Raw genomic sequence first — 27,690 nt, 5'->3', positions numbered from 1 at the left:
CTTCAGTTTAAAGGATCAATGAAGGAGACAGTGAGTGTCATATTGCATCCCAAATTCGACAACACCATAAAAATCAATAGTTTGAGAGAAGTCATTCTAGAATATTACAAGCTATGGAAGACTGTAATCCCTCTTTGACTGGTGGATAATCTATGGAAATCGAATGGAAGGATTCCACGGAAGCAGAACCCCACGACAAAGACGAAGAGAACATAGGGATGAAGTCCAGATGGCCAGAAGAAGAACAACATTTAGTCTCCTGTTTTGCCAAACACCTGGCAGAACAAGTTACGGAATTCATCAAGAAAGATTGCAATGGATATCAAAATGATCATCCCAGTCAAATTCAACGATACATGTCTGATGCTGAGACAAGAAAAAACAATGGACGAGTATCTGGACGAAGCTTGGAATCTCATCTCGGAAGAAGACGTGTTGCATCAGTGGTATAAAGATTTGCTCTCCTCCATAGATGAAACTAGAGATCCATCACATCGAAGCTCACTTGGTTCAAAGTGCGGAGACGAATCGAAGAAACGGTTACTTTTCAGACATTTGCAAGCAAAACTTAACGATTGAATTGATAACTTATTATTACCTGTGAAGAAGAAGAAAGAAAAAACAAGAAAAAACAACACAAAAGTGGATACCTGGGAACTTTATTACCTTTTGAACCATAGTTCGTACATTGCTTCTTGGAAGGCTGTCGTGTGTGCTAAAGATGAAATGCCTCATCGCAAACCTCAAAACCATCAAGCTTATGTCATCAGGACGGACAACAGTCATCTTTCAGGAACCCACAGAGTAGCCGTCTACTTTCCTAAAGATGGTTGTGTGGAGTATTTTGATTCGTATGTATTGCCACCTTTGGAAGACGACATCATCGACTTTATGAGAAGAAATGCCCAGACGAGACGATTTGATAATGTGAAATTACAAGGCACAGATTCCATGGTGTGTGGACAATACCGTGTTTATATTTTTGAACAATGCAGTCATGGATATTATTTAGAACATTTAGTGACTTATTTTGATTGTCATTCTTCTAGAAACGATGAGAAAGTAGATCGACGGTTTTGTGACCATTAATGTTATCTTTTGTCTTTAGCTATAAAATGTAGTCGAAATCAGTAACCCAATGACTTCCATCAGTGGAAGTCTAGCTAGACTTCACACCGTTGTCAGCCTTGTCAAAAATAGGTTATTTTAAAAAATGTTTGATTGTTTGTAAAAAATGTTAATTGTTGGTTGTTAGTTAATTGATTAAAAATTTTGTTTTGAAAAATATGCGCCTGTTATTTGTTCTCATCCTAGCGTACCGACTCTAAACAGTGTAGGAGTGTTTTCTATCGCGTCCGCGCTTGAACTATATAAAGCGCGGCAGTCTCCAGTCTGACCATCCATTGTTGACTCATTCTCCTATGAAGATGCGCTCAAACCTAGCCAAGCTGAACGAAGCTTACGTGAATTATATCGTGTCAGGCAAAACCTGATATCCAAACGTGAAGAAATGAGACAGTCAGACCTTTAATAGTGACTGAAGACCCGATAGAAGAGCTCTTCAGAGAGGAAATCAAGAAAGAAAAAGAAGAATGGACAGAGAAGTACAGACTTCAGAAGCACAGAGAGCAGAGAGAGCAACATCATGAACCAGACAGACGTTTTGTCGACTACCATGTAGACACAAAACTGTTCTCCTTCTCTTTCCTAAGAAGCAGACCCTATCCTGTGGGAAAGCCTACTGCCAGATGGGGACGCAATCTTAGACGATAAATGATTGCCATAACGTCCTCGTCCACAAAATAACAGCCGTTTCCAAGGCTACCCAATACTCTAGAAAAGTGATACTAATTCAGTTGCCAATGGTATGTTAATAAGTTAAAAAGTTGAAATATGTCTATAAGCACTTCGTTTGTTTGACTCTTTTAGAAGTGTATATATAAGCACTTTGTTTCCGTAACTTGTCAAATAGTGCGTGAGTTTTGTTAGTAGTTAGGGTTTGTAAGTAAATTAGTGAGTGAGTATTTCTTATAAGCCCACGCGTTCCATGTTTCTTTGGGTAATGACATGGGCAATGAAGGTTTTGGTGACAGGAATGTTTTCCTTCACGTCCGTGCTTGCCAAAATATAAAGGGAAACGCTAGCCAGTCTGGCCTCCCACCATACTGGAATTCTAAGGGGGACAATAGTAAGTTTGGTTAAACCTTCGGGTAATGATATTCTGTGTTGTTTCTTTTTCCATATTTAAACAACAATTAATCCCATCTAATCCTAAATTATAATTTACATGATTTAAGTACATAATTAATTAATCTAAATTAAAGGTAAAACTCTTCTCTACGTAACTATATTAACAATTCCTACTAAACTTTCTCAGCACAACTATCAGTTTATTCCTAAAAACAACCCTTTTAAGTGATTAATTTGAGCAATGGAGTAATCAGTATTGAAATTCGCAAACAGGCGCTAGGAACCAGACTAGCACTCGTCTGGATGTAATCCTTGCAAGCCAATGAAAGCTCCATTTGATGACCTCTGTAAGATTTTGCGTCATTGATTCTGAGCGGGTTATATTCGGTTGCTCTTCATTTAATTATAATACACAATTCATTTAATTCATTAATTTAACTCATAATTCACTTTTTACGGATTATTACTACCTGTGCACGATAACTGCGTACATTGGCTGATGGAGACCACCAAAACCTTTTTAGTGGCCTCCTGCTTAATCAGTGATTACATATTGATTTTTACGAAACGTCTAGATGTACAGATATTGGTTAAGATCATCAGTACATACAATTACACATTTGAAGATATTATAGGTTGACATTGTGGTATTTGGATTTGGATTGGACAAATTTCACTCACGACGCCAAACAATCATTTCGTTTAATATTACCTCACTTCATCGGCTTTAAGTATCAGAAAATGATGGTACCTCTCAATTAGTGACTGATAAGCTCTCTTGATAGTGGGAACAATCCACTTGGAAATAGTGGAAGCCGAAATATGAGAAACCATAAAGGGGTAGAAGGAAACGATTCCGACCTCCCCTTCTCTCTTTAGAGGAAACCAAATAAAACTTCAAAGTCATATTTGACTACAGGAGAATATATTAATCAACCCCAGCACAAATACAAGTAAGAATGATAATCTCATTAGAAAGATGAGCTCCTTAAGGTAACTGATCCTTAACCAGCAATCCAGGATGGCAAAGAAGAAAAACGAATTATAATTACCGTCTAATAATAAGCAAACCTTTCCTACCGACGACGCAAGAAGATCTTTCCTTCTTAGGAATCACGCTAATGAGGGCAGGATAACAATGGAGGAATCCGTAGAAACTCGAGAACGCTAAAAATGGCAGTGATATGGACAGTAATAATGGACACTCTACATTTATTTTATTTCCTGGAAAATGATTGCAGAAAATCAGCAAATGTGTTTAAAGTGGAATAGCTAGGATCAGTGAGTTTCCTACTGCCCTAATTACAGAAAATTATCCACTTTGCATCGTAAACACCGGAAGCAGGTTCATGGCGGATTCATTGCATAAAATAGGCCGTAAGTAAGGTTGGAAGATCAACGAGCTACTGTGGAGTAAAGATACCCTGTCTCCCGGACTCGTCTGCCAACAGATCTAATCGACAGTTGAAACACCGCCTTTGGAACTGCCAGAATAAACGGAGCAATGACGATCCTGACTTGGTGTGGCACGTGGGAGATTGGTTTGAAAAGTCGGATAGCGTACGCGTACAGATGATCCCTCTTTAGACTGAAAATGTATGGTACTGAAGATGCATAGAAAGGGCATTTGTTGTTCAATCTCGTTGCGAACATGTCCACCAAGGGTGTCCCAGCAGCTTAACAAACCAACAGTGCTACAAATCGATATAAAGACCATTCCCTGAGGACTACAATTATGTCTGTGAGGATATTCCTATAGTCTAGAATATGGCGTACTTGGAGAGTGATCCCCTTTTAGGCTTTTGTTTTTAGGAGATTTATATACAGATTTCATATTTTGCAGTACCAAAAGAAACACCAATTTTACGTTTACTTTATTACTTTGATGCTGCCATTTTATGATAGGCAGTCAAAGTGATAATGCCAACGGAAAGATGCCCTCTAACCAATCTTACTTTACCAACACAGAGGGTTTAACAAGATAAATGGTAACGCTAATAAACCCATTAACTTTAAGGAAAATAAACATAGAGTAAATTCAACGCACATAGACATACAATATTAAAACATCACAAAATATATTAATTGAATTGAAAACCACTAACAATATATATATATATATATATATATATATATATATATATATATATATATATATATATATATATATATATATATATATATATATATATATATATATATATATATATATTACAGATTTTAGTGATAAAATTTAAACGATAAAATATGCTTTTATTTCGACCCGTTTTTCAACAAATTATATGTAAGTTTGAACAATCGAAAACAAAGAAAGAGTATGTTGTCGAACGAATCGTTAATAATGTGTGTAGGACAAGGGAGTATGGGCAAAATAGACGGATAAAAAACTACGTATAAAAAGAGATTAAGCGGATTAGCAAGATCTTATAACGATAGAGATCTGTTCTTTTTGGTAAATGTTATTAAACTGGCCAGATTTAGCCATCATGGTGAGAAGCAACACAATGATACCAGTACCCAACTCTGAAGAACCACACTGACCCTTCTAACTATAGTCCTATAACACTAGCCAATTTTTGACCTTTCTAACTATAGTCCTATAACACTAGCCAAAATTTGACCCTTCTAACTATAACACTAGCAAAATTCTGACCCTTCTAACTATTGTCATATAACACTAGCCAAGTTTTGACCCTTCTAACTATTGTCCTATAACACTAGCCAATTTTTGACCCTTCTAACTATAGTCCTATAACACTAGTCAATTTGTGACCCTTCTAACTATAGTCCTATAACACTAGCAAAATTTTGACTCTTCTAACTATAGTCCTATAACACTAGCCAAAATTTGACCCTTCTAACTATAGTCCTATAATACTAGCCAAATTTTGACCCTTCTAACTATAGTCCTATAACACTAGCCAAGTTTTGACCCTTCTAACTATAGTCCTAGAACATTAGCCAAATTTTGACCCTTCTAACTATAATCCTATAACACCAGCCAATTTTTGACCCTTCTAACTATAGTCCTATAACACTAGCAACATTTTGACCATTCTAACTATTGTCATATAACCCTAGCCAAGTTTTGACCCTTCTAACTATAGTCCTATATCAGTAGTCAATTTGTGACCCTTCTAACTATAGTTCTATAACACCAGCAAAATTTTGACCCTTCCGAAAATAGTCCTATAACACTAGCAGCAATTTTTTTAACCTTCCAACTATAGTCCTATTAACGCTTATTAGTTGTATTTGCAAAGGAATGGAAAACGTGGCAATGACATATTTCTCTGGTCTTTGAATAAATTACTAGGTGTCTTCTCCCAATTATGTGCATGATGCAGAATTATACAAGTTAGAGAAACGAAGGAACGTTTGGACATTTTCCACTAAATTATTGTTTGTCCTCTAGGACTCTCTATAACAGTTTCTTAAATTTTAAATTTAACTTTTTATTTGGCAAATTGTATTCTGTTAACAAAATTTGTCTTTTAACTCATGTTGCAGAATAAAGATATTATCTTCGATTCAATCCGTTGTGTGTGATTGTGTTTTAATACCTTGTAGACTAGATGTATACATTTATATCAAGTCTTTTTTCTCCGTGGTACAGACGTAACATTGAAGAAAGCGATTACCAAAATTTTCTTGAATGGTTCTTGTATATTAATATATGCATGTATGATAATGTTTGTGTGGGGTTTTTTTTGCATTGCGTATCAAATAATTTCACCATGACCTATGGTTTTCACGTACATTTCACAACACCGTTTCGCACATAAATACAATAATTTATCGTAAATTTACAATTCTAAATTTTCAAGACTTGCCATAAAGCAGGATTTCCTTAGAACGACTGCGTCGTTATTCTTGCCATCCAACTATGTTGAAGTATAAACATTAATTGTTGTTGTTGTTGTTGGGTTTAACGCCATTTTTCAGCACACGATAGGCCAGTATTAATGGTGGAGGAAGAACCCGATAAAACCCTGGAAAGAACCACCGACCCGTGAGAAGCTACCGGCAAGCTTTCTCACCTACCCACATTGGCCGAATCCGAGACTCAAACCCACGCAGACAGAGGTGGATGGAAGTATCAATAACGGTGAGCGCTTTAGACCACCCGGTCACTCGGGGTCCCACTTTAATTTTGTCTTCACTGGGTTATTAATATTTGTGCAACTTTTAGAGATTCAATAATCAAAGAATCAAGTGTTCGTTTTCATACCCGTGATACACTCCGCATGTAATTCATATATTCATTTTCATTATGATGTCACAATAGCATATTTTGTCAAATTTTACCAATACACCGGAAACACGGGTGGATAAAAGCATGAATGTATATCTGAGCAAGAAACAAATGTACACATTAAAGGTTTATTTTACACACACACACACACATCCATCCATACATGTGTGTGTGTGTGTTTTAGTACCTTTCTCTGTCCGTGTATATTTTATATAGGTATAATAAAATCTGAATCAGCACATAACCAGTCTGGAAAATTATTTAGCAGTGTACAATTTTTTCTTCTCTCTCTCTCTCTCTCTCTCTCTCTCTCTCTCTCTCTCTCAGAGGAGACAAAATTATTTTGCAAAGGTTATGTTAATCTTTAAAAAATAACAGTTTGAAACAGTCGATTATGGAACCTTCATAGAGAGTCAAATTTGAAAGAATATCGATGGAGGAAAATTGTATTTCTCATGATATTTCTCGAGAATAATAGCAGGAAACAGTATTTTTGATCATGTATTCAGCCTTGGGAAAAGGAATAGTGAGTGTCAAAGGTCACATTCTCATAGATGCTATGCACACCGCCCAGTACCTTTAACTACAAAAACACCAAATGAACAAAAAGGAGATCAGATTTGAGACGTTACGCTTGGACGAGTCAGTAAATACGAATATTTAGAAATCCGAACGCAGCCTTCAGAATAAAGGCGAGGATGGTTGTAAAGAGTGAAAAAAAAAATGTCGATGTTTGCGATGTTTTCCATATCTAGGTGAAATCGTTTGAAATCATAACTCGATTGAGACGGCAGTGGCATCACTAGGGTTGGTGTCACCACCATGGACTTCCTTCCGTAACAGACCATACAGAATCCTTAGTAACGTTTTTTTGTACTAATGTTACTCGTAAATCGTAATTTCCGTATATCACTGAATGTAATGGCAATAGTGACAAACAACTATCAAAATTAAATTTACACCTTTAAATTATAATATCAAACGCATTTGGTGTCACCTCCTCTGATCGTGTCACCCGGTGCGTTCCACCCCCTAGTGACGCCACTGTGAAATGGCCTTTTTCTATATTGTTCTGTTACGTACATTTGATTTATTTATAATTGATTTAATTGTGTTTGCTTTTTTAAAAATATTATTCCATTACATGTTATCGTAATGCAATTTTGTTTTACTGGATTTTGACATTTTCCAGAAATTAGTTGGACTTCTTTCGTAAACACCTAACTTTAGAACTTTTGTATCTTAATGCTGACCTAGTTCCTGACCTTAATTCAAAATTATTAACAGTTGAAGTAAACAACTTTTTTATTTTACTAGTGTGGATTTATAGGGTGGAATCGAGGATGTACTGGATGTACGTAACTACACACGTAGGTAGCCTCTATTTCAAAATTCTGGTTTTACTGGAATTGCGCAGTATTCCGGTTTAATACTGCCGTTTTGAGAAATAATCTCAGTTGGGCTTTTAAACACTTAGATATCAATGTTTTTTCTCTTGTAGCCAGTTGAAGCTACGTTTTAATTTTTCTTCAAATTATTTGGATTCTAAGAGATTAATTCTTTTCCTTGTAGAATATTTAAGTGCTCACACATTTCTTGGACAAAGACATTTATTGAAATTTTATTCGAAATTCAAACAAGGGAATATTACATATGGTTCAACGAAGAACTGTATAGACACGTCAGTGCTATATGGACTACAGTATACGTCATCGCCTTCCAGTTTGGATTTTCGTCCGGATTCGAACTCACATTAGAACATTTTATAACTAGGACTTCTAAGTTTTAATTCTTGGATTATTCCTGGATTATTTTTCAATCTGATTCTTAAAACCGCAAAGTCTTTCTTCATTTTTATCTTGTTTTTCTAGGGAAATAAATTTGTTAAATTTTACAAAGCTTGTTGTCTTCCCTCTTTTTTTGTTGCGTATTTTAAGAGCCTAAACGGAAAACGTTCACACAGTAGAAGTTTCACCAAAAGTAAATGTACATGTAAATGCATGCCGCTTCATTCCATATTAAATTATCAATCTAATTATGATTAGTGATTATTTATAGTTTAATACATCAATGAAATAATCGAAATTTTAGACACTTATATAAAGGAAATGCATGCCTTTAAATTGCCAAGTCATCATCATCATCATCATCGTCGTCGTCGTCGCTATTATCACCGTGGTTGCCATTGCTATTGCTATATCATTGTGTAGCTGCAACCTAATTCTGCTAGTTTATTTAGAACTTGACCACCTAAAATGTTCCCATCACAGAATCCATAGACGTGTCTGATTATAGAATAGGAGTTACAAATTTGTCGGGGCCCCGAGTGGCCGAGTGGTCTAAAGCGCTCACCGTTCTGGATCACTGCCATCTCACCTGTGTCTGCGTAGGTTCGAGTCCAAGGCTTGGCTAGCGTGGGTACGTGGGAAAGGCTGCTAGTAGCTTCTGGTGGGTCTTCCCTGGGTTTTCGAGGGTTCTTCCTCCACCAGTTATACTGGCCGCCATGTATAGCATGTCGTGTGCTGAAAAATGGCGTTAAACCCTACAACAACAAATTTGTCACAATAGTGTAAACTTTGTAGGATTCGCAGCTACAGCTACAGTGTATTATAACTTTAAAGCTGAAGTCCGTTATTGCATGTCGAATAGATTTGTAAATATATAAATAAATATCTTTTTCAAACTGAAAACAAAAGAATGAATATAAGCACATTATGTAAATGCAGTCAGATGAACACATAAAATTTAAAATAAAACTCATAAATGGTATTTTATTAAAGGCTGCATTAAATATTGAATGACGTTTTGAATCAATGATTGGGACAACATTTGTATTTTAATGTCATTAGAAAAGATGCATTCGCTTTTACCGTCACAATTTCATATGTTCAAGCGAATTCATTATTTTAAATTTCAATAGCCATATTTTTTGGGACGTTGAAACTGTACTAAACGGATTTTAGGGAAGGGGACATTTTGATATGCATATTTGTTTTTTATGGATGTTTATTTCATTATATTCAAAAAGGTTTCTTCAAATAAAGGATTTGCCTTCTTATCTCTCATTTCATAACAGTGGCCGAGTGGTCTAAAGCGCTCTCTGTTACGGATCACTGTCTCTCACCTCTGCGTGGGTTCGAGTCTCCGATTCGGCCAATGTCGTTAGTGAGAAAGCTTGCCAGTAGCTACTTGTGGGTCGGTGGTTCTTTCCGGGGTTTTTCCCGGGTTCTTCCTCCACCATTAATACTGGCCGCCATGTATAGCCTATCGTGTGCTGGAAAATGGCGTTAAATCCTACAACAACAACATTTCATAACAGCAATTTAAATTCAAGACATTTATTAATAAGCCTTGTACCATTGTTATGCAACGGACATAAATACGCTTGAGGGTACTGAGCAGTCAGTCTGGAAAGTGGAGTTCGACTCTACTATATAACTAAAAAAAAATTGTAGTGGACACTTCAATAGTAAACGTGACTGGCCAAAACAGTCAAATGTATGATTTAAAAGCATTATCTAAAGACATTTTAAAATAGTCGAAATGAAAAATGTTTAAAACCAAACTATAATGTTCTTTCTGACCCGTAGTTGTGATTCTCAGTGCTCCCATACGTCTGCGTTTGTGCGTTAATGGCAGCACATTTCCAGGTCTGTAATCTTTATGGAGATAAAATAGCTTGACCTGGCGTTTAGATCCAGAAAATTGATAAACGATATTTAGGAAGATTGTGAAAAGTGGCAAATTTATGGTAATATGCAACGAGTGCAGCCATTTGTGCAGCGGCACTTGTATTACTTGTATAATCCTCATGTTCAATGAACTGCAGCGGCACCTGTATTAATTGTATAATCCCCATGTTCAATGAACTCTCGTCCGATTAATGTTTTTAAATTTACGGATAAACCACATTTTGTGTACGAGATCTTTAATCTAATGGTTTTGAATGTTTTGGCCTCTGGATTTATTTTAAAACTTTTGTCTGAAGAATACATACAAAGGTACTTGTGGGCAGACTAATATTTGGGACGGTAATCTAGGTTAACCGTCATATGCACTAGTGTATGGTGCTGTACCCAGCCATTGCACAACTTCCCGTACAGTATTGTTGCTATTGGCTCCAGGTCGTGTGCGTGTTTTGAACCCGCGACCCTCTCTTTACGTGACCGACGCTCGACCAACTGGGCTTACGCTACTCGCGTAAAAAAGATTTAACCATTAAATTTGAAATGCACTTGCCTGGTGTTACACTTGTCACTATTTTATTAGCTTTTGTCTCTTCAATACTTTAGGTTTTTCCCCCACTTCATGGCTAATGAATGCGTAGCAAGGAATACTTAACGGAGGAGAATCTAAATACTTGAGATCGACCAGTCATCGTTCTAATTGTGAAGTTGCGCATTGCGTCATTTACATTGACGTTCGTATTAAGCGGTCTGTCTGACCGGCTGAGTAGAACATGCATGTAGTTCTCCATAAACTTTAACTTGGAAAATTTCCATGTTGAAGTTTATGGAAAACTACATACACTAAGCCATCATCGTCTCAGTACAGCAGTTGAAGAGGTATTGCACGACTTGGCAACGTGTTGGATGGATGACCTTAAACGACTGATCTAATTTTAGTATTCAATTTAGCATGCTGGAGTAACGCGCGAGGCGCTCTAACAATTGCTCAAGTCGGTTTAACGACCTTACATGCTAATTCGGTAAAGTTTTTACCGTAATACTAATTGTAACAATTCCTTGATGATAATTATTCAAGATTTTAGCTCGATTCAGGAATGGCTATTCCACAATGAAGAGTAATTGTTACAGCCTCATTTGAATTTATTAAAATACAAAAAGACTTGCGCGCTTGTTGATGTCAAAAGCGACTTCGTTAATGTTTGGAGTTGGATTATATTAAACTGTACTCGGTAGGTAAGAGGAAAAATGTTTTGTTATATTAAGTATTTAATATGATATCAAAGCACGCGTCTTTGTAAATAAATGTTCGAGGGTGGTGTGTTCTGATGTGAAAAAGGTGCTATGACAAAGGGTAAAATATATCCATTATTTTTCTCTATAGTCCTAAATGACCAAGAATCATCACTAGTAAATGGGTATCGAGGATGCGCTGTACCCTCGAAACATATCAGACTTCTTAAACATGTTAAATACTATTTTGCCATGTTTTTATTTTCACGATAAAAGATTTATACCTCATTTTTACACTGCCATGACTAACGTTTATAAATATAATCAATACAGTTAAAGTACGACTCTAATTATTTGCATGTTTTGAGATTTGTTTTCCGAAATCCCCGTTACACATTTAACATCACACCCGATTGCGTTTTCCGAAATCCCTGTTACGCATTATTTGTCGCACCCGATTTAATTTTCCGAAATCTGTTACGCATTATTTAACATCACAACTGATTGTTTTCCGAAATCCCTGTTACGCATTATTTAACATCACCTTATATTCGTGTATTGTTTTCCTTTAATGCCTCCTATGTTGTAAACTGCACAACCCAAGTAGTAAAGTCTTGTCTTGTCGCTTGGCACAATTGCATCTCCAGTTATCTACATTGTCCCAACGTTCCACGCTTCCGATAATGATGTATACGCTGTCAAGTTTAGAAATTCTATCCATACGGCATTATTCACGAGTATTGACATTTACAATATTTAACGCTTAATTTCTTTAAATTACTTTTAGTTTCTGGAAAACTCTTAAGGACAAATGTACAGAAAACATACTGAAAAAACACCCACTATAAAGCGTAGGATTATTCATACATAAACTTCTTACTGAGGATAGAACAGATGACAAAATCCATAATTCTTTATGAATCAGTTTTTTAATTCTCAACAGAATACCAAAAAGAAATGCACATTCGCCAACAGTTTAATGAAGACTTCTGCATGTTTCTACCAACCATTGTTCACAGTAAATTGGCCTGAAAAGAAAGTTAAAACAAAGATTACTAAATATAGAAATTTCTTGTCAAAAAACAAGTACTTTTTACTTTAAATTCCATTTCCATTTTTAAGGTAGCGTTTAAAAGCTGATTTTCATCAAACTTCCGAAATGACCTTTCCCAAAGGGTTAAAGATATGGAAAAAGTGATGCACATTTCCTTTTGCATAACATCTTTCAGAGCACATTAAAGGGGTCGACATTGCTATAGTATGCAAATATTGCCCTTGGTTTGGGATTATACGGAGCACCCCCAACACCACCCCGGGGGTACGCGTTATGCTACCCTTAGGTTAGAATAAGGAAAATCATAATTACATCAATACATGTGACACAATTTGAGTCATTATACACCACCAATTAGTTTATTTTTGTACAACATTTCTAATCAATTATAAAATTAGTCGTTACAATCGTGGAAAATCCAAGTACTACAGTTCCGTAGTTAATAGATTTAAATACTTTTTATTGCAGAAAAAATACGAGATTCAACCAAGTAAAAAGGTATTCCGCACCAAAACTGATCGAAACGCAAGTCCATTTAATTATAGGTGACATTCGATTGGTCAGTCATTGTATGTTCACAGGCGGTAATGGACATTGTACCTACACTTAATGAATAAATGTGAGCTTCAGCATGGTTGCTTAACAGTGTTGGTAAATCACAAAAATTAGGTAACATCGACCTTTGGCTTTAAGGTTTAATAGTAATGGTGATGCATTAAATTAACGAGTTTTATGATTGGAATATAACATTCAGCAACTTTTATATATAATTTGCGTACATATAATTCATCATGCTGCTTGTACTGGCCTAATTTCGCTTATATTTTATTACTTATAGCATGAACAGTAAAAATATCGAATTGAACCAACCAAAGTCAGTCAAAATGTGAAATATAGGTCAGACTTACTAATTTGTAGGATGAATATGCAACCTTTCGTCAGGTTAACAGTATTGTACAGTAGCTATAAACTATGGCTTTCAGCTAAATGGGAAAAAAGCATCACGAGCCTAAAAAATGTTAAGCGTGGGACACGATGGCCTCTTTGTTTGTAGTTGCATTAACATATCGGTATGATCACATACTGTGATGATTCTGGCATGAACACTGATAGTGACTGAACTCACAGTGAAGCATGAAATAAGGACAACTGACAGGAGAATGTAGTACTCGTCAATAATAAATAATAATAATAAAATGTTTAGATACTGCTGATAAAAGGCTATTTGACAAAGTTGAAGACCCTTAATCTAAGTCAGTAAAACAGGAAATGTAAGTCAACCTGGCATGTTGTTAAAAAGGTGCATGCACTAAAAAAATTCATTCAATCACCTAGTTTAACTATTCAAGCATGAACAGAGCTTGATACATAAACGTAAAACAAAATTTAAATCGTCTGAAGCGTGAAAAAATGTTAGTGAACCACTTTTGAGGCAATGGTGTGGTGTTAGCAGGGGTTTACACAATCGTATTAGTTATATTTCAGCATGAATAGATCTTGATAAATAAAATTAAACCAGAAACTTTAAACAAAGTCAGTGAAACAAAATATAGTTAATAATGACCTTTCGTGATGAGAATAGAACTCTTGAAGCTATATCCCCAGACTAAAATTAATGATCTACGTGTAACGGTACTTAAATAGGTTTTCACAAACCCTGAGTTAATTACGAAAGCTTAGCCAAAAATGTACAATTAATGTCCACGTTTGTATCAAATTAACCCCATCAAGCCCCTCCACTGGGGAGAATAGATGCTATAAAACCCACTTGAAATGCTTGCTTATGCCGCAGGACGAACTGATGGTGAATATTCAGTGAGGGTGTAACGCATGCTTCTGCTTCATAGGGGGTAGCTCGAAATAGTTTCATTTTCAGAATAAATGAGGCAGTTTCATTTTCGGAATAAATGAGGTACTCATTTCGCAAAATATACACTGACCCATCATAACACCACACGCACCGACACGTACAGTACAACACCTTTACCTAGAAGTGGCGCTGACCGCGTGCGTTGCAGTCCGCATGTTTGCTATATTGGGGTACACAACGTTTCATCGTCTTGCTATACACGAAATGGAGGACACAAGTTCTCTTCTCCAGTTTCCCGTTATTGCAATGGTAGTAGCTGTAACAATTATTCCAAACAGGAAAAGTTTCTCCGGAGATGCAGCTGTCTGTCTCAGGGGTTGGACTACTGCTCGCTACTTGTTCTGCGTTTTTGAAAGAAAAAAATAGAAATAATTGTGTCAATCTCATTTAAAACGTAAACAGTTATTGACCTCTGGCTTAGAACCAACCTGTAAACCTTGTGTTACTAAAAAATTAATTTTATGTAGAATTCAACGTGTCGATTGTTAAGATACGTTCAATCGCTGCATTCCCATACATGCAAATACGAAATAATACTAATAGAAAAACGCCGAGACTTTATGAAACTTCAGCAGAATGTAGTCCGGGATTACATAGCTCGCCTCTAGTAACATATTTTAGTCTCCGGTAGCATTTGTAATAATTATCATGCAGAAAATAAAGCTAGACTAGAGAAATCCCGATATCGAAATGTTGGCCACTTCACTAACTAGCGTTTTTTATTGTTTTTTTTGTTTGTTTGATTTTTGCAATATTTATATTTATAATTTTAGAACTCAGCGTTTTAACTGGCAATATAGCGCTCGTATTGTGTTGAATTTTGTTAAAACTAGAGTCGTACATATAAACATACGTGACGGGTATTTAAAACAAAGAAACCAGGGTTTCCAATAAAGTAGTTTTTTATTTTAAAAAATTGATATAACAGTAAAAAAAAATGTTATGTTATTGAAATCGGTTTTAGATTATTGCAGTACAGCATAGAAACCAGATTTTACTGGGTGAAAATCACAGGCTTTGAGTGAGATCGGAGTGACATCTAACACAAAGATAGTTAAGTATATTATGTAGACAAATGACCCTGGGTAAATAACCTTGGCTTGTAAGGGTGTAGTACTAACAATTATCCAGTTTCATAATGCCAGCATGAAAGAAGAGTTTGGTACCACGAAATATTTTGGAATGCGGTACACCGCTGTATATCTCAAGATATCTTGATGAGTATCACGGAATGCCGCAGTGATGTTCGGGACCAACAATTTCGTGTTCTGGGTCAGGGGAAATATCCGTCCATCAATAGTTGAAATATATCTGGCTCCGATTTACAATTTTGTTTTATCCATTACATTTTTTTACAAAAAAATACTTTCAGACAAAACTAATGATCGGTACCTTATAGCAAATGAATTTGCCAATGTTTACGCTAATTGTTGTGTTAATAGTAATCCAACAAACTAAATTTGGATAAGTAAGCTTGCACTGTAGCCGACGCCTTGTAAAAGGCATTGTCCTAACATTAGGTTAATTAAAAAATGGAAGCGATGACACTAAATCCTCCAAATTACAAGTGACTAATATAATAGGCTTGGAAACTTTGAATGCGATGACACAGGTGTCAGATATTTATCTGAGAAGGCCAGCAAATATGAAACTCAATTACCTAGGAAACGACTAAATGTTCAGTGGACCAGAGTAATAACGTAGAAATTAAACTGAAAACTCTTTAAATTTTTTAGATGATTCATGGTCTTGCAAAACGATGCTTGTACTCAACACATTAACATATCTTAGCAAGCAACTAAAAATGATACGTTTTAGTTTGTTTTATTCAGGAGTATTCTAAAAGTTGAATAAGACCCGAATGTCTTTCACATTCTCATTTGTCCACCACATGTCCAACACGTGACTAAAGGATCATAAAATACATGTACATTTAATCTGTATCGTGCTTGACCTTTGTCCGCAATGAGGGTAGAGGCTTGTCTGTAGAATCGTCTACTGTTGTAGTCGGATATAATCTGAGGAATTATTTAATATTAATTAGTATTACAAAGTGCTTAGAGACTGTTTCGACTAAACCACTTTTGGGGATTTTTGTGAATTCATTCAAAGACCTTCTCGATTATATTATGATATATAAAGACGTTTGGCACATCAACATATTCAGGACTGTTGGCGCATAAGCACATACTTTTGGACGAGTTACGGAACTTTTTAGCACTTTCCTGAATCACAATACTTCATCTTTAAGTTTCTCTTTAAGTTTCACTTTGTAAGATAGAAATGAATTTGTTCATTTTAGTAGAAATTTGTTACGCTTCTTCCTGTCACTAAGGCCGTCTTTTCGAAACGTAGTATTTGCATTATTCACGATTAATATATGACAAATGCAACTGTTCGAAAAAGTTTGAATTATGCCACAAAAAAAGGAAAACATGCTGCCTATATCAAATTCGTAATATTGCTCTGGAATTTCCGTACATTCCTTACTGATGGATACTGTCCAAGTACCAACAGTGAAAAAATACCTTGGTACATACTAACAGAAACTACCGCGGTAAAATGGCGTACCTGTATTACCACGCACTTCTAATACAATCCTTCTACGCCCTTTACCTAGAAACCAAACCTAAAACAAAGAATCTTAACAAAAACACTGAAGCCGCATAGGTCAAATACCTCTTTGCAAGATGGATGTATTACTTACCAAGATGCCTTCCGTCACCAAATAGTATATACATTATTGTGGGTGGGTTTTAGATTTTTTAAGGTAGCTTAATTCGAGTCATATCGCTACGATGTCTATTGGGGCAGTTTATAGTGGTCTAGCACTGGGGCATCATGCCGCAGACATTTTGCATCATGTTCCACCCAGTCACATTATTCCGACACCAGGCCGACTAGTCCTAACACTAACCTCTTAATTCTAAGCGTCAAGCGAAGCAGCTGTTAGTACCATTTGTACAAATCTTTGGTAGGACTCGACCGGAGTTCGAACGCGCGACCTCTCACATCCGAGGGTACGCTCCAATCACATAGGCCATCGAAGCGGTACTATTATGTGACTGCCCATGAACTAGATGTTTCTAGTATCTGATTTGTTTCACTCATCAAGAAACATTACAAGAATTTCATCTGTCGTAATATCAGTGCTATTTGTCAAAATGGTGACCAGACAGGCAGAATACCAGGCTTAAATATAATGTACCATTGTTAATTTGTTTAAAATTGCTATCAAACTTTCGATTTAGAAAATTGTTACTGCCCGTATTATACGTGCCAATCTACACAAAACACGGCAGAACGTGAACGGTACACAATTGGCATTAACGTAAGAAATTTGTTACTTCAGTTTGATACTTGGCTTCTACTGAATAGGGGATACATTTCATCTCAAAAGAAATATTCCAGAATATACCTTTTATATATTATGCCAAAACTCATCTGGTCAATCGTAAAATGAGCACTGAAAGCCAATAAAGATATAGGTTGAGCTGACCTTTGTTCTAATGGTGTAGTAGTAATAAATGCATACAATCATCACTTTCACAAAAGTGTTGACCGCATCTAAGAAATAAACAACTTTAACCCAAGCCGCAGAGGCCGCGAAATGTGGGTCACAGACCAGTTTTGTCATCAGTGTACGAATAATTGTATACAAGTATGCAGTTTACAAAAAAAGAGTTATTTGGTCATCAATCGAACTCGTGAACTTGCTCTAAGAAAAATGCAAAATATGGGTGACCGTGATTCTTTTGTAACAATGCGAGGTAATCAAATAAATGCATATATTTTGCTAATTCTAGAGAGAACAGAACCTGAAAAGGACAAACTAAACTGCTTACAGGCGAGCTACTTTTGTGACGAGCATTAAATGTAGAGTTTCCTCTCTTCGCCAAATTTCAATACGAGTTTTCTAGAGAATTATATTTTAAGCACTATGAATTTTATATGGGTGATCTGCTTACAGATCAAAAACCTATATTGGGTTGAAACAAACCTCCATATATATGACCTACTTTTGTGACAAGGTGTTAGACGTTAGGTTTCAGTAACAGTTTTCTATAAGCAACGTTCTTTTTTTTAACATAATATATATACTCTATGTTAGTGATATACTTGCAGATCCAATACCTATTACCGATTTTTATAATTTTTAAAGCTAAATATGGTCGCAACACTAATTTCTTGCTTCAAGGTATAATTTAGTCCATACAGGTATGTAAAAGTTGAACGTAACAATACTGGTCAGACCATTTTATCTCGTTCCATTTGGAAGTTGTATTTCATAATTGAGTGTAAAGACCTCTATAAACCACTTTTAAAAATGGATTTAATCCAACAATAGTTGGGATGAAATGAAAGGAAAAATTCAATCGCAATATGGGCCAACATGTGCTAAAGGTTTTATAATAAACTAAACATTAAACGGTTTAAAGTTCGTGTTACTCGTATAATTTTACCAACAAATTAATTTCTGTACAAAGTAAAATGGTCTTGCACTGATAAATGTACTTCTACTTTCCAGGAAACAATACTACATTTGTTTTGGAAATATCTAATGTAATAAACAAGTTGTGCAATGACGTGTCCCTCTTGTTTCGGAACAAAGTGAACAGATATTGTGCCTAGTGCAAAGACTAGATATAAGTATTTATGGAATATATGAGCAACCTTTGTATTTTTGGTTTTTTCTAATCAAATAATGCATCTATATATGTAAATGAAAAAGTTGTGCCTAGATTCGACGGTCCGAGTTTTTCTTAAGATCACCATAAATTGGAAAAATTATATTGCAATTAACTCTAAAAGAAGAAACATTAATGTTGATTTGGAAACAGAGGGATCTATTAATACACTAGTTAACTAAGAAACACTGTTTTACAATTCAAATACACATCTTGTGGCACGATTCCCAGTAGTTTATATAACGTCATTTCATGCCTGACCAAATGATATGGTCTGAAAACTTATCATACAGTGACCAAACATTATATATATATGGATATCAACGGCTTTCGGACAATTCATTCGATACTTCTGACCATGCGGTCATGACATTCAATACTGACCAGGCTTCAATAACTTTAAACTTGTACAACGCTTCAAGAACAAAAGTCCAAACCGAAATCATTAAATATCTATTCTGAACAAATATTTGTAAAACAATTGCACGATCGCATCACTTGTCAGATTTGAAAATATTGCATTTCAAGGTTTCCAGCATTTTTTTAGTCTTGTCAGTAATAGTTCATAGAATTCAAAGTATTGTAATCCTCCCACACCGCGTCTCAACGCGACACAATTTGATCAGTTCACTCACAACGAAACTTGAGTGGCGGAAGGTGAATTAATCAGAACGATCTGATTAGCATGTACAAATCTTTTAAAATCTGAACACTTGCATCTTTATCTTGCATATAAATTGCTTACTTTACACATTCGGAAAGAATTCGCATCGACTTTCCAAAGTTGCATATTAGCTCAGTAAAATGCCAACACTGCAAATTACATTTGCATACCTTCTTGCACAACTCGTTTCCTTCTAGCGGATTCAAAATATTAAATTATGAATTAAATTTTACTTTTGCTTTCTTGAGGATTCTATTTTTTAGAATAACAATCTTCAATTGCTGCAATATATTCCCAACATTAACGGATGTGTCCTTAAAACCATGTTCTTTGTAAGACGAACAAAACCACATGTTTTTTTTAATAGGTTTCATCAACTATTATACTAAGCCGAGTTCACCTAAGATCTTAACCCATTAGGTGAACTGCTATCTCGCAATTCCAAGGCTCTGATGATAAAACCTTTAGCTACCAAGTTAAACATTTTCTGCCCACGGTGGCAGTTAGGGTGATCTCCCATTGATGCAAATATCTGCGCCAAATCCCGTGAATTATACCATTACTACAGGTGCAGAAGGCGCGCTATCTATATGAATGCAAGTGTGAAGATGAATTGAGGGATTATGCGTGTTATAATTTTAACTATTATTGAAGAAACATTTTACAGGTAAAGTTGGTTGCTTCTTTAAATACGTTACCCGAATTTAATACCTTAGGGAAACTAGAGGTAGATAGAGATGCATTACCTTACCACGGAAGAATCATCTGTTCCCAAAATGTATGCGATGCAGCTTAGAAAACCCAATTAGCGAACAAGACTGTTGTAGAACGGCTGCAAAATGGACAAATTTCTCTCTGCAAATCTAGAAGTGGTAGTAAAGACGCGTCATTATGAAGCTTTCGAACTACCCGGCTGTTGCGCCAAGGCAAAAGGTCCAAACATACGAATTGAACCTTTTTAGGATGAGAGATCTCCCAAGATAAAAGCTGGAGAAGTGGACTCGGATCTTCATTCCACGGCACAGATAATGTCAGAACAGTTTCGCTGAAACGCAATGTTTGTGGCAACTCCCCTCGACTTCATGAGTCAAGATGCGAATCTGTCACTTGCTCTGGTATAGTTTTTGAAAATGCGGAAAGATTAACCTACATTATAAAGGATGAGAGTGTGGGCTGATATGTCGTCCTTTTCCTCAGAGTGGTAAGAAGAGGCAAAGTCTATCTCGACGTATCGGCTCAGTCTTTAAATACCTCTCCAGAGCTCGCTCTGGGTCCTGTACACTAACAAGAGTGTTCAAAATATAGAGGAATTTCATTACAAAAGTCAGATTATCAATGAAAGCAATGGCCGCGTTGAGTGATACTGATCCATTTTATGAGAAATAAGTAGTTCGGCTCCACAAAGAGCATGCAATTCGCCGATTCTACCTGCCGTTCATTAATGCAGTAAGCAGGTCTTGTACAAGCGGGGTGAACCAATGAGGCTGTCGCTGATCCAGTGGTACACTGCACAGCGAGGCAAGTGCCTATGATTTATTACTTGTGGCAAGATCCCAAGTTTTTGGACGTGTGTGATCAAACTGGACAGAATATCGTATAGGTGTATGCTTTATCCAATATCCACTCTTCCATGACGAAGATTGTCAGTGATCGTGGAACGGTAGCCTTTACCTGGGATTGGTTCCAACTGTTTCTCGTCAAAGAACCGTAGGAAGATACACTTTGTACGCTATTTTATTTGCCTTAGTTCAACAATTAAAAGAAATCTTAATTCTGAGCAAAAGATAATCTCATGACGAACGGCCATGCCCGAGTCGACGACAGGGCGAAATGTGCCTCGTTTGTTGCCGAAGGAACCATGGACATGGGAGGTGGTCCGGTGAAATTGATACAGAATCCATCCAAAATTACTCGTCAGATCTGCAGGTCGTCGTGGGATATCTTGTCGCATTCAGAAGCGTACAACTGAAGCTCTCCCACTGCCGGAATCTTACAAGGGAAACCTGGAGATGATTACGTTTTTTAATGGGTATAACTGGTCTTCAAAGAATGCAGACTAGGTACGACTGATTCACAGCGACTGCAGCTGATTGCCATGAAAATCCCTCCGCTGTAGCTGATACTGGGAAAGGTCGGACTGGTCTTCTTGGTATTTTGTTTGCGGATTGTAGTCATCCTCACCATTAAAGAGTTCAGATGAAGGTTGCAAGCGTTGATTGACATTATGCTCTTAAGGTACAAGGCGAGAGCAAGGCATCTCGTTTAGCCAGTTGCATGTTGGTAGCTGCTGTTATGACATTGACCAAAGTATGTTGGACAGCTATGCTTAAGATGAAAGACATTCTGGAGATTGACACGTATGTTCTGTCGTATTGTGTGGAAGAGGATGCACTGTTCCTCCTGTCAAACGAAATCCATAGATACTAGATTAAACAATCCATGACCACGACTTTCCGCACCAAATGGTGTATGTCGTTAAAGGAGTCCCAGTTCAGGTGTACAAAGGAAGGCTTTGTCATCCCCAAACCTACGACTTAGGAGGTATCCAAATGTGAATGGTGAGTTGAACTCGTAAAATCGACTAAACGTTAGAGAAAAAGCGTCTTTGGGAGAAATAAATGAGTCGGTTAAAGACTGGGTCTTAATTTAAGATATTATGCAGCCTAGAATGACAATTCTGCCAGACTGTTAGTAGCTAAGTATATCATTCATTCATAGTTCAACTGATGCTTGAACGTAGACCAGACAGATCTTGTAGAGGAAGGGAGAGATTAGGGCATCGGTGTCAGCAGGCTGACCACTACATTAGTCGAAGCGCTAAGGCTCAGTCTTCGAGCGCCAAGAAATATCTCATAATGATGGGAACTAAAACCCGTTTCATCATCTTTGGTTACATGGGCTGAAGCGAGCGTCTCCAGTGCTGCATGGCAGGTAATTGTAGAGGAATGTTGATTGAGATTTGACTCGCTCGCAGAACTCGCAGCGTTTGAAACGGTTTAGTCCAATCTGTTCTTAAGTACACGCTCCATTTCAGAGGTTATTTTAGTCGTCTTAAGTTGTTTCTGCAATAACTACTCCAGTTAAATATTCCGGCCGGTGGGAATATGGATTTGAGAACTACAAGAATAATTTATCGCTGGTCTACCAAATACCGAATATACCAACATAAAATGTGGGCAGAGCATTATATCAGTGCTAATCCATGTACGAGCGAGGCGATTATTCCATTTATACCTGCAACTTCATTGTTCCAACGTTTATAGGGGTATTTGAAAAGAAAAAATACTATGGAAAATATCAGCTAATTATGATATAATCAAGCAGGATCATTTTTCTTCCGCAAGAAAAGACATTAACCATGCTCTGGAACTTACTTCACTTTTAACACAAGTATGGCTAACATGTTAACACTTTCTAGTGGTGTACACAATTTGGTGGACAAAATGTGCCAAACAACCGGCCCTAGGACCAGAGGTGAGATTTGTACTGACCAGCCTGAAACTTCACATTTAGTAAAGAAAAGAATAGGAAGTTCCCTTGAAAAAATTTAAGATACATTTAAGTCCAAGCAAGCACAAGCAATATTAATGAAGGAAATATTTCAGAGGAGCACGGTAAGCGTACCACATGCGTAAAAAATGTTAATGGAATTTTGCTGACGAGTTTATCTGTTATTTACATAGAAATACGGTATTTTTTAGAACGTCTGATTTGAAATGCAGCGGGCAAATTGATTTTCCTACATAATTTTCAGGGAAATTTGCACTGATTGTCTTCAACTATTACTGATGTTAGGCCAGCTTACATTGTACAAACGTCTTCGTTTTATATCACGTATCCCTCCCTCCCTCTCTGCAATTATTTGGGAGTGCATTTACGATATTGACTGCCGTCATTTGAAGCTTGTATGCAATCATCAAACCACTATACATACATTTTTTCGTCAAGGTTCATTACTAATAATAATGCCAATTTAGCCTCATCAGTTAGCAAATTGAAACTGTCAAAAAGACTTACCTGGTAGTGCTTCCGTCGTCTTCGTCGTTTCTGCAAGATAAATACATACAGTCCAGTAAATTCTCTTTCCTGGTCGTGAAGTACGGGTTTATTTAGCTACAATACGAACATTATTACATGTCTCGAAAATATCAATCGTACCCAACATAAAGTGAACGCACAATACAAAAGCAGAAAATAGACTGAGTATAATCGATGTATATGGGAGACCGGTATTCTATTCGAGTTTTACATAACTTTATTCTAGCAACTTATTTATAGCACAGTCTAAAAGAAAGATAATATTATCACAGCGAACTCGTAATTCAGCAAGATTTGCCGTTTGCAAGAAATATCAGTGACTGTTCCGGAAATGTTTTCTACTTACTATAACAGGAAGCGTATGGTGATTGTGACAGCACGCACTTTCCAGCCAACTTGCTGTACACATAATTCCTGGGACACGATATGAGAATCAACCGGTTATAGGAACAAACGTAATATGATTTGCAGTCATAGGTGTTGGGACTAGTTTCTCCGTCCTTACATCTCTGGTAACCTGTACCTTTCGTCGTCCTGATAGCATACTTGACTGCTGAAAATTGAAACAATTTATGCATTGAAAACTGTTCGATAGCTTGCGTTTTCAACTATAACATTTTATCCATAGCTCATTGTGAAAATCGTGCGACTCTTTTCAAGGGCGATTCGTTGGCAATGAAACGGACTTTTATACCCGAGATCGTCTCTCAGTTAATAACGAACTTGATGCAGATATTACTCCTTCATGCATACAATGACTCAAGATTTTTGGAAGATGAATACACATTGCCCCTTCTTAAATGCTCCCGACACCCGACCCCAAAATAACTTCCGTTGTTTAATTTAAGGAACATTCGCCTTTCACAAGATTATATCAGTGACTGTTCTGCAACTTGTGTATACTTACTGGGACAGTAATTGTATTCTGAGTATGACAACAAACTTTAAAACAGATTTATATATATAATTTGGTTGTAATAATGAGAATCTACCGGTTGTAGGAGAAGGCCTAGAACTATTTGCAGTCAATGTTAGGGCAAGTTTCTCCCTCCTTACCTTTTGGATAATACGGTCTTTGCGTCGTTCTGGTAGGATACTCGACTTCTGAAAATTAAAACAAATTTTGTGGAGTCTACGTTTTAAACAGTATTCAATATTTGGTTGGTATTTTAAATTACAATTATTTCCTCGAATGTTCGTTACCAGACTCGAACCAACTTTTATGATACTTCGATGGCGATGAAGAGGATTTGTACTGTAGATTTTCAGCTATAATGGACAAACGAACACGTTTTATAGCTAATGCGTACAGTGGAGCCAAGGCATTGAGATGATGAAAACAAATGCCTTGTGGAATGCTATCACAACCTCATGCCAAACGAACTACGTTTGTCAATGCAGTTTTCAAGCATACCCAAGAACGCCATTTTAATTGCTTGGACAAGTCAAAATCTTCCAATGCTTAGTCAAATCATACATGGCTACTATAACGAGAACATCGCCAATCCTTTCCGAGTTTTTATAACTTGCTGAGACTTTTGTTCTTTTGGGAATACGATTTGTACAGTTACATCTAAAACAGGTCTGATGCAACTCAGTGGTATGCATACCTTTAATTTTTTCTAAACTAAACGTTGACCAAGACAGATTTGTTGGTTCTACAAGTGTAGTAAGACTGAGCATCACTTAGCGTCTATTCAAAGCTCCACGGTTATTTCAATCGGATACCTTTTGGCCTCAGGGTAGTTGATAAAAATCACATTCATGCAATGATACTCGCGATCACTTAAGGACGTGTCATTGCATTCCATGTTGCAAAATAATGTGGCATGTAGCCTGTGTAGGCCAGTGCAAATCTGGTATAAAATGGTAAAATATTAACACATCACTGCATGGCACTCGTAAAGAGATAGTTACAACTAGCTATATATCCCCATCATTATGTTGACAAAAGCAATAGTTACAACTAGATTTTGGAAGGCTGCATGTGAGATACAAAGTAGGAAGCTTCGGCAATTATTAATGGTAATTTGTTCAAAGACGGTTAACTTGAAACATTTGGTTGGTGACTTATTTGGAACTTATTTCTGTTTGCACAAGTTTGGATAAATGCGAGGATCAAATATTTGTTATCTGGTATGTCCAATTGAATTGTCTTTCCGGACCATACGGAAGTCATTAACTACAATACGAAGAATACGTCACTGGTCTATAAATACCAAATGTACCAAACATGAAATGTGTGCACATTAGAATGGCTGAATGTCAATTCGAAGCGTTAATCTGTATGGGATGGTGGGATATTCAAGTTTACATGCAACGTCATTCCTCCAGCTACGATACTGAACTTTGTGAAAATGTCAATGAAAAGTAATATGGCAGCGAATTCTAGTAATTCAGAGGAGCATTTGCCTTCCCGAAGAAATGTCAGTAACCAGTTATATTCTGCAACTTTTTTGTATTTGCTCGAATACTAATTATACGTTTAGTATCATATCACTTTCCAACGGACTTTCTGTACATATACTTTGGGTGAAAGAATTGGAGAAACTACGGGTTGCAGCAATAAACCTAGAACTATTTGCAGTTGTAGAGGTTAAGACTAGTTTATCCCTCACCTTTTGGATAATATGGCCTTTTCGTCGTCCTGGTCGTGTACTCGTAGACTGAAAATAAAAACATTCTGTAGTTTCTGCATGGTAAATTATGTTCGATGTGTGGTCTGTAGTTGAAAATATTAGATTTCCACGAAAGTTTGTTAAGACCATTGCACAACTGATTTTCATATGTTGCTTCGATGCTGATGGAAAGGATTGTATAGTCTAGATGTTCAGCTTATGTGCTGACTAACGACATGAGCTTTATCGCTAATGCATACAATAGAGCCGAGTCACTGAAGAAAATAAATGATACCCTCTTGAAGTGCCCTCGATGCCCAATGCCAAATGTGAAATACGAAAAACTACATGTTGTAGGAACAGACCTACAACGATTTGCAGTTGTAGATGTTAGGACCAGTTTCTCCCTCTTACCTTTTGGATAATATGGCTTTTTCGTCGTTCTGGTAGTATAGTCGCCTGCTGAAAATCAAAACATACTTTGTAGTTTTTAGTTACTACTTTGTAAACAGTGTTGGATATGTGGTCTGTATTTTCAGATTATATATATCAGCGTTACAGTCTCGTACGATTAATGTTTCTGATACTTCGATGGCGATGAAAGGATTTATACTCTAGAATTTCAGCTGATGTGTTGACAAATGAACAATAGTTTTATAGCTGTGTGTATTTTAACCGAGCGAATATGATGAAAGCATGACAACCCTTCAAATGCCCTCGACGCCCGATGACAGACTTATGACTATGGTTTTCGAGCAGACCTAGGAACGATAATTTGCTTTTAAATATTTTACAGAACCAAATCTTCGGATATTTCGACCGATGATAGCGGTCAACATGAGACAAGAAATATGCCGATTATTTCAAGTTTTAATAACGATGGTATGTTAATACTTTTAGGAGTTGTTACACGTTAAAACAAGTCTGATGCAACATGGTCTGCACACAAATGTGCATCAAACGTGTAATGACACATACGGTATTGTCGGTTCTAACGTGTATTAATACGTGGCTTATCTAATCGTCTATCCATGGTTCCACGTATACAGAGTGCAAAACCATTCGTAATGAAGCTTGTTCGCATGTGCGCGAGACTTTGCTTATGTTTTGTTTGCAAGCAGAGTCCAATAATGATCAACGAACATCAGGTAAAATCTGGAGTATGATGTCGCAAATAATGACTTCGTCATGAACAAAATGAAGAATCAGATTTTAACGTGGAAGTACTTGTTCCCTCTATCTGTGCAAGAAATTAATCTGAAAATCACATGGTATTTATGCATAATTCGTATGGTATTTATTCGGAATAATTTGTCTTTCTGAAAATGGTAAAGCATTATGCAATACTTGCAACTGTCGTTTGAATTTACTTTTAATACCAGGAATTTCATTGG

At 36.6% G+C, this 27,690-nt stretch overlaps 1 protein-coding gene across 1 annotated transcript in view; it reads right to left on the bottom strand.

The window, feature by feature from the left end:
* Positions 1 to 12,274: 12,274 nt before the first annotated feature.
* The window catches only part of LOC149800557 (uncharacterized), a 28,736-nt gene continuing 13,320 nt past the window's right edge, over positions 12,275 to 27,690 (bottom strand). The window contains exons 3-9 of the mRNA XM_089954205.1: positions 26,711 to 26,758; positions 26,297 to 26,344; positions 24,735 to 24,782; positions 24,025 to 24,231; positions 23,658 to 23,687; positions 14,406 to 14,629; positions 12,275 to 12,392 (exon numbers count right to left, since the gene is read on the bottom strand). Of these exons, the coding sequence (XP_089810331.1) occupies positions 14,406 to 14,629; positions 23,658 to 23,687; positions 24,025 to 24,231; positions 24,735 to 24,782; positions 26,297 to 26,344; positions 26,711 to 26,758 (605 nt within the window). The 3' untranslated portion in view covers positions 12,275 to 12,392. The remainder of the gene's footprint in view (positions 12,393 to 14,405; positions 14,630 to 23,657; positions 23,688 to 24,024; positions 24,232 to 24,734; positions 24,783 to 26,296; positions 26,345 to 26,710; positions 26,759 to 27,690) is intronic.

This window comes from Sinohyriopsis cumingii, chromosome 4 (assembly GCF_028554795.1).
Source record: "Sinohyriopsis cumingii isolate HCF-2022 chromosome 4, ASM2855479v2, whole genome shotgun sequence".
Lineage (NCBI taxonomy): Eukaryota > Metazoa > Mollusca > Bivalvia > Unionida > Unionidae > Sinohyriopsis > Sinohyriopsis cumingii.
This window is presented reverse-complemented; position numbering and strand designations above follow the sequence as displayed.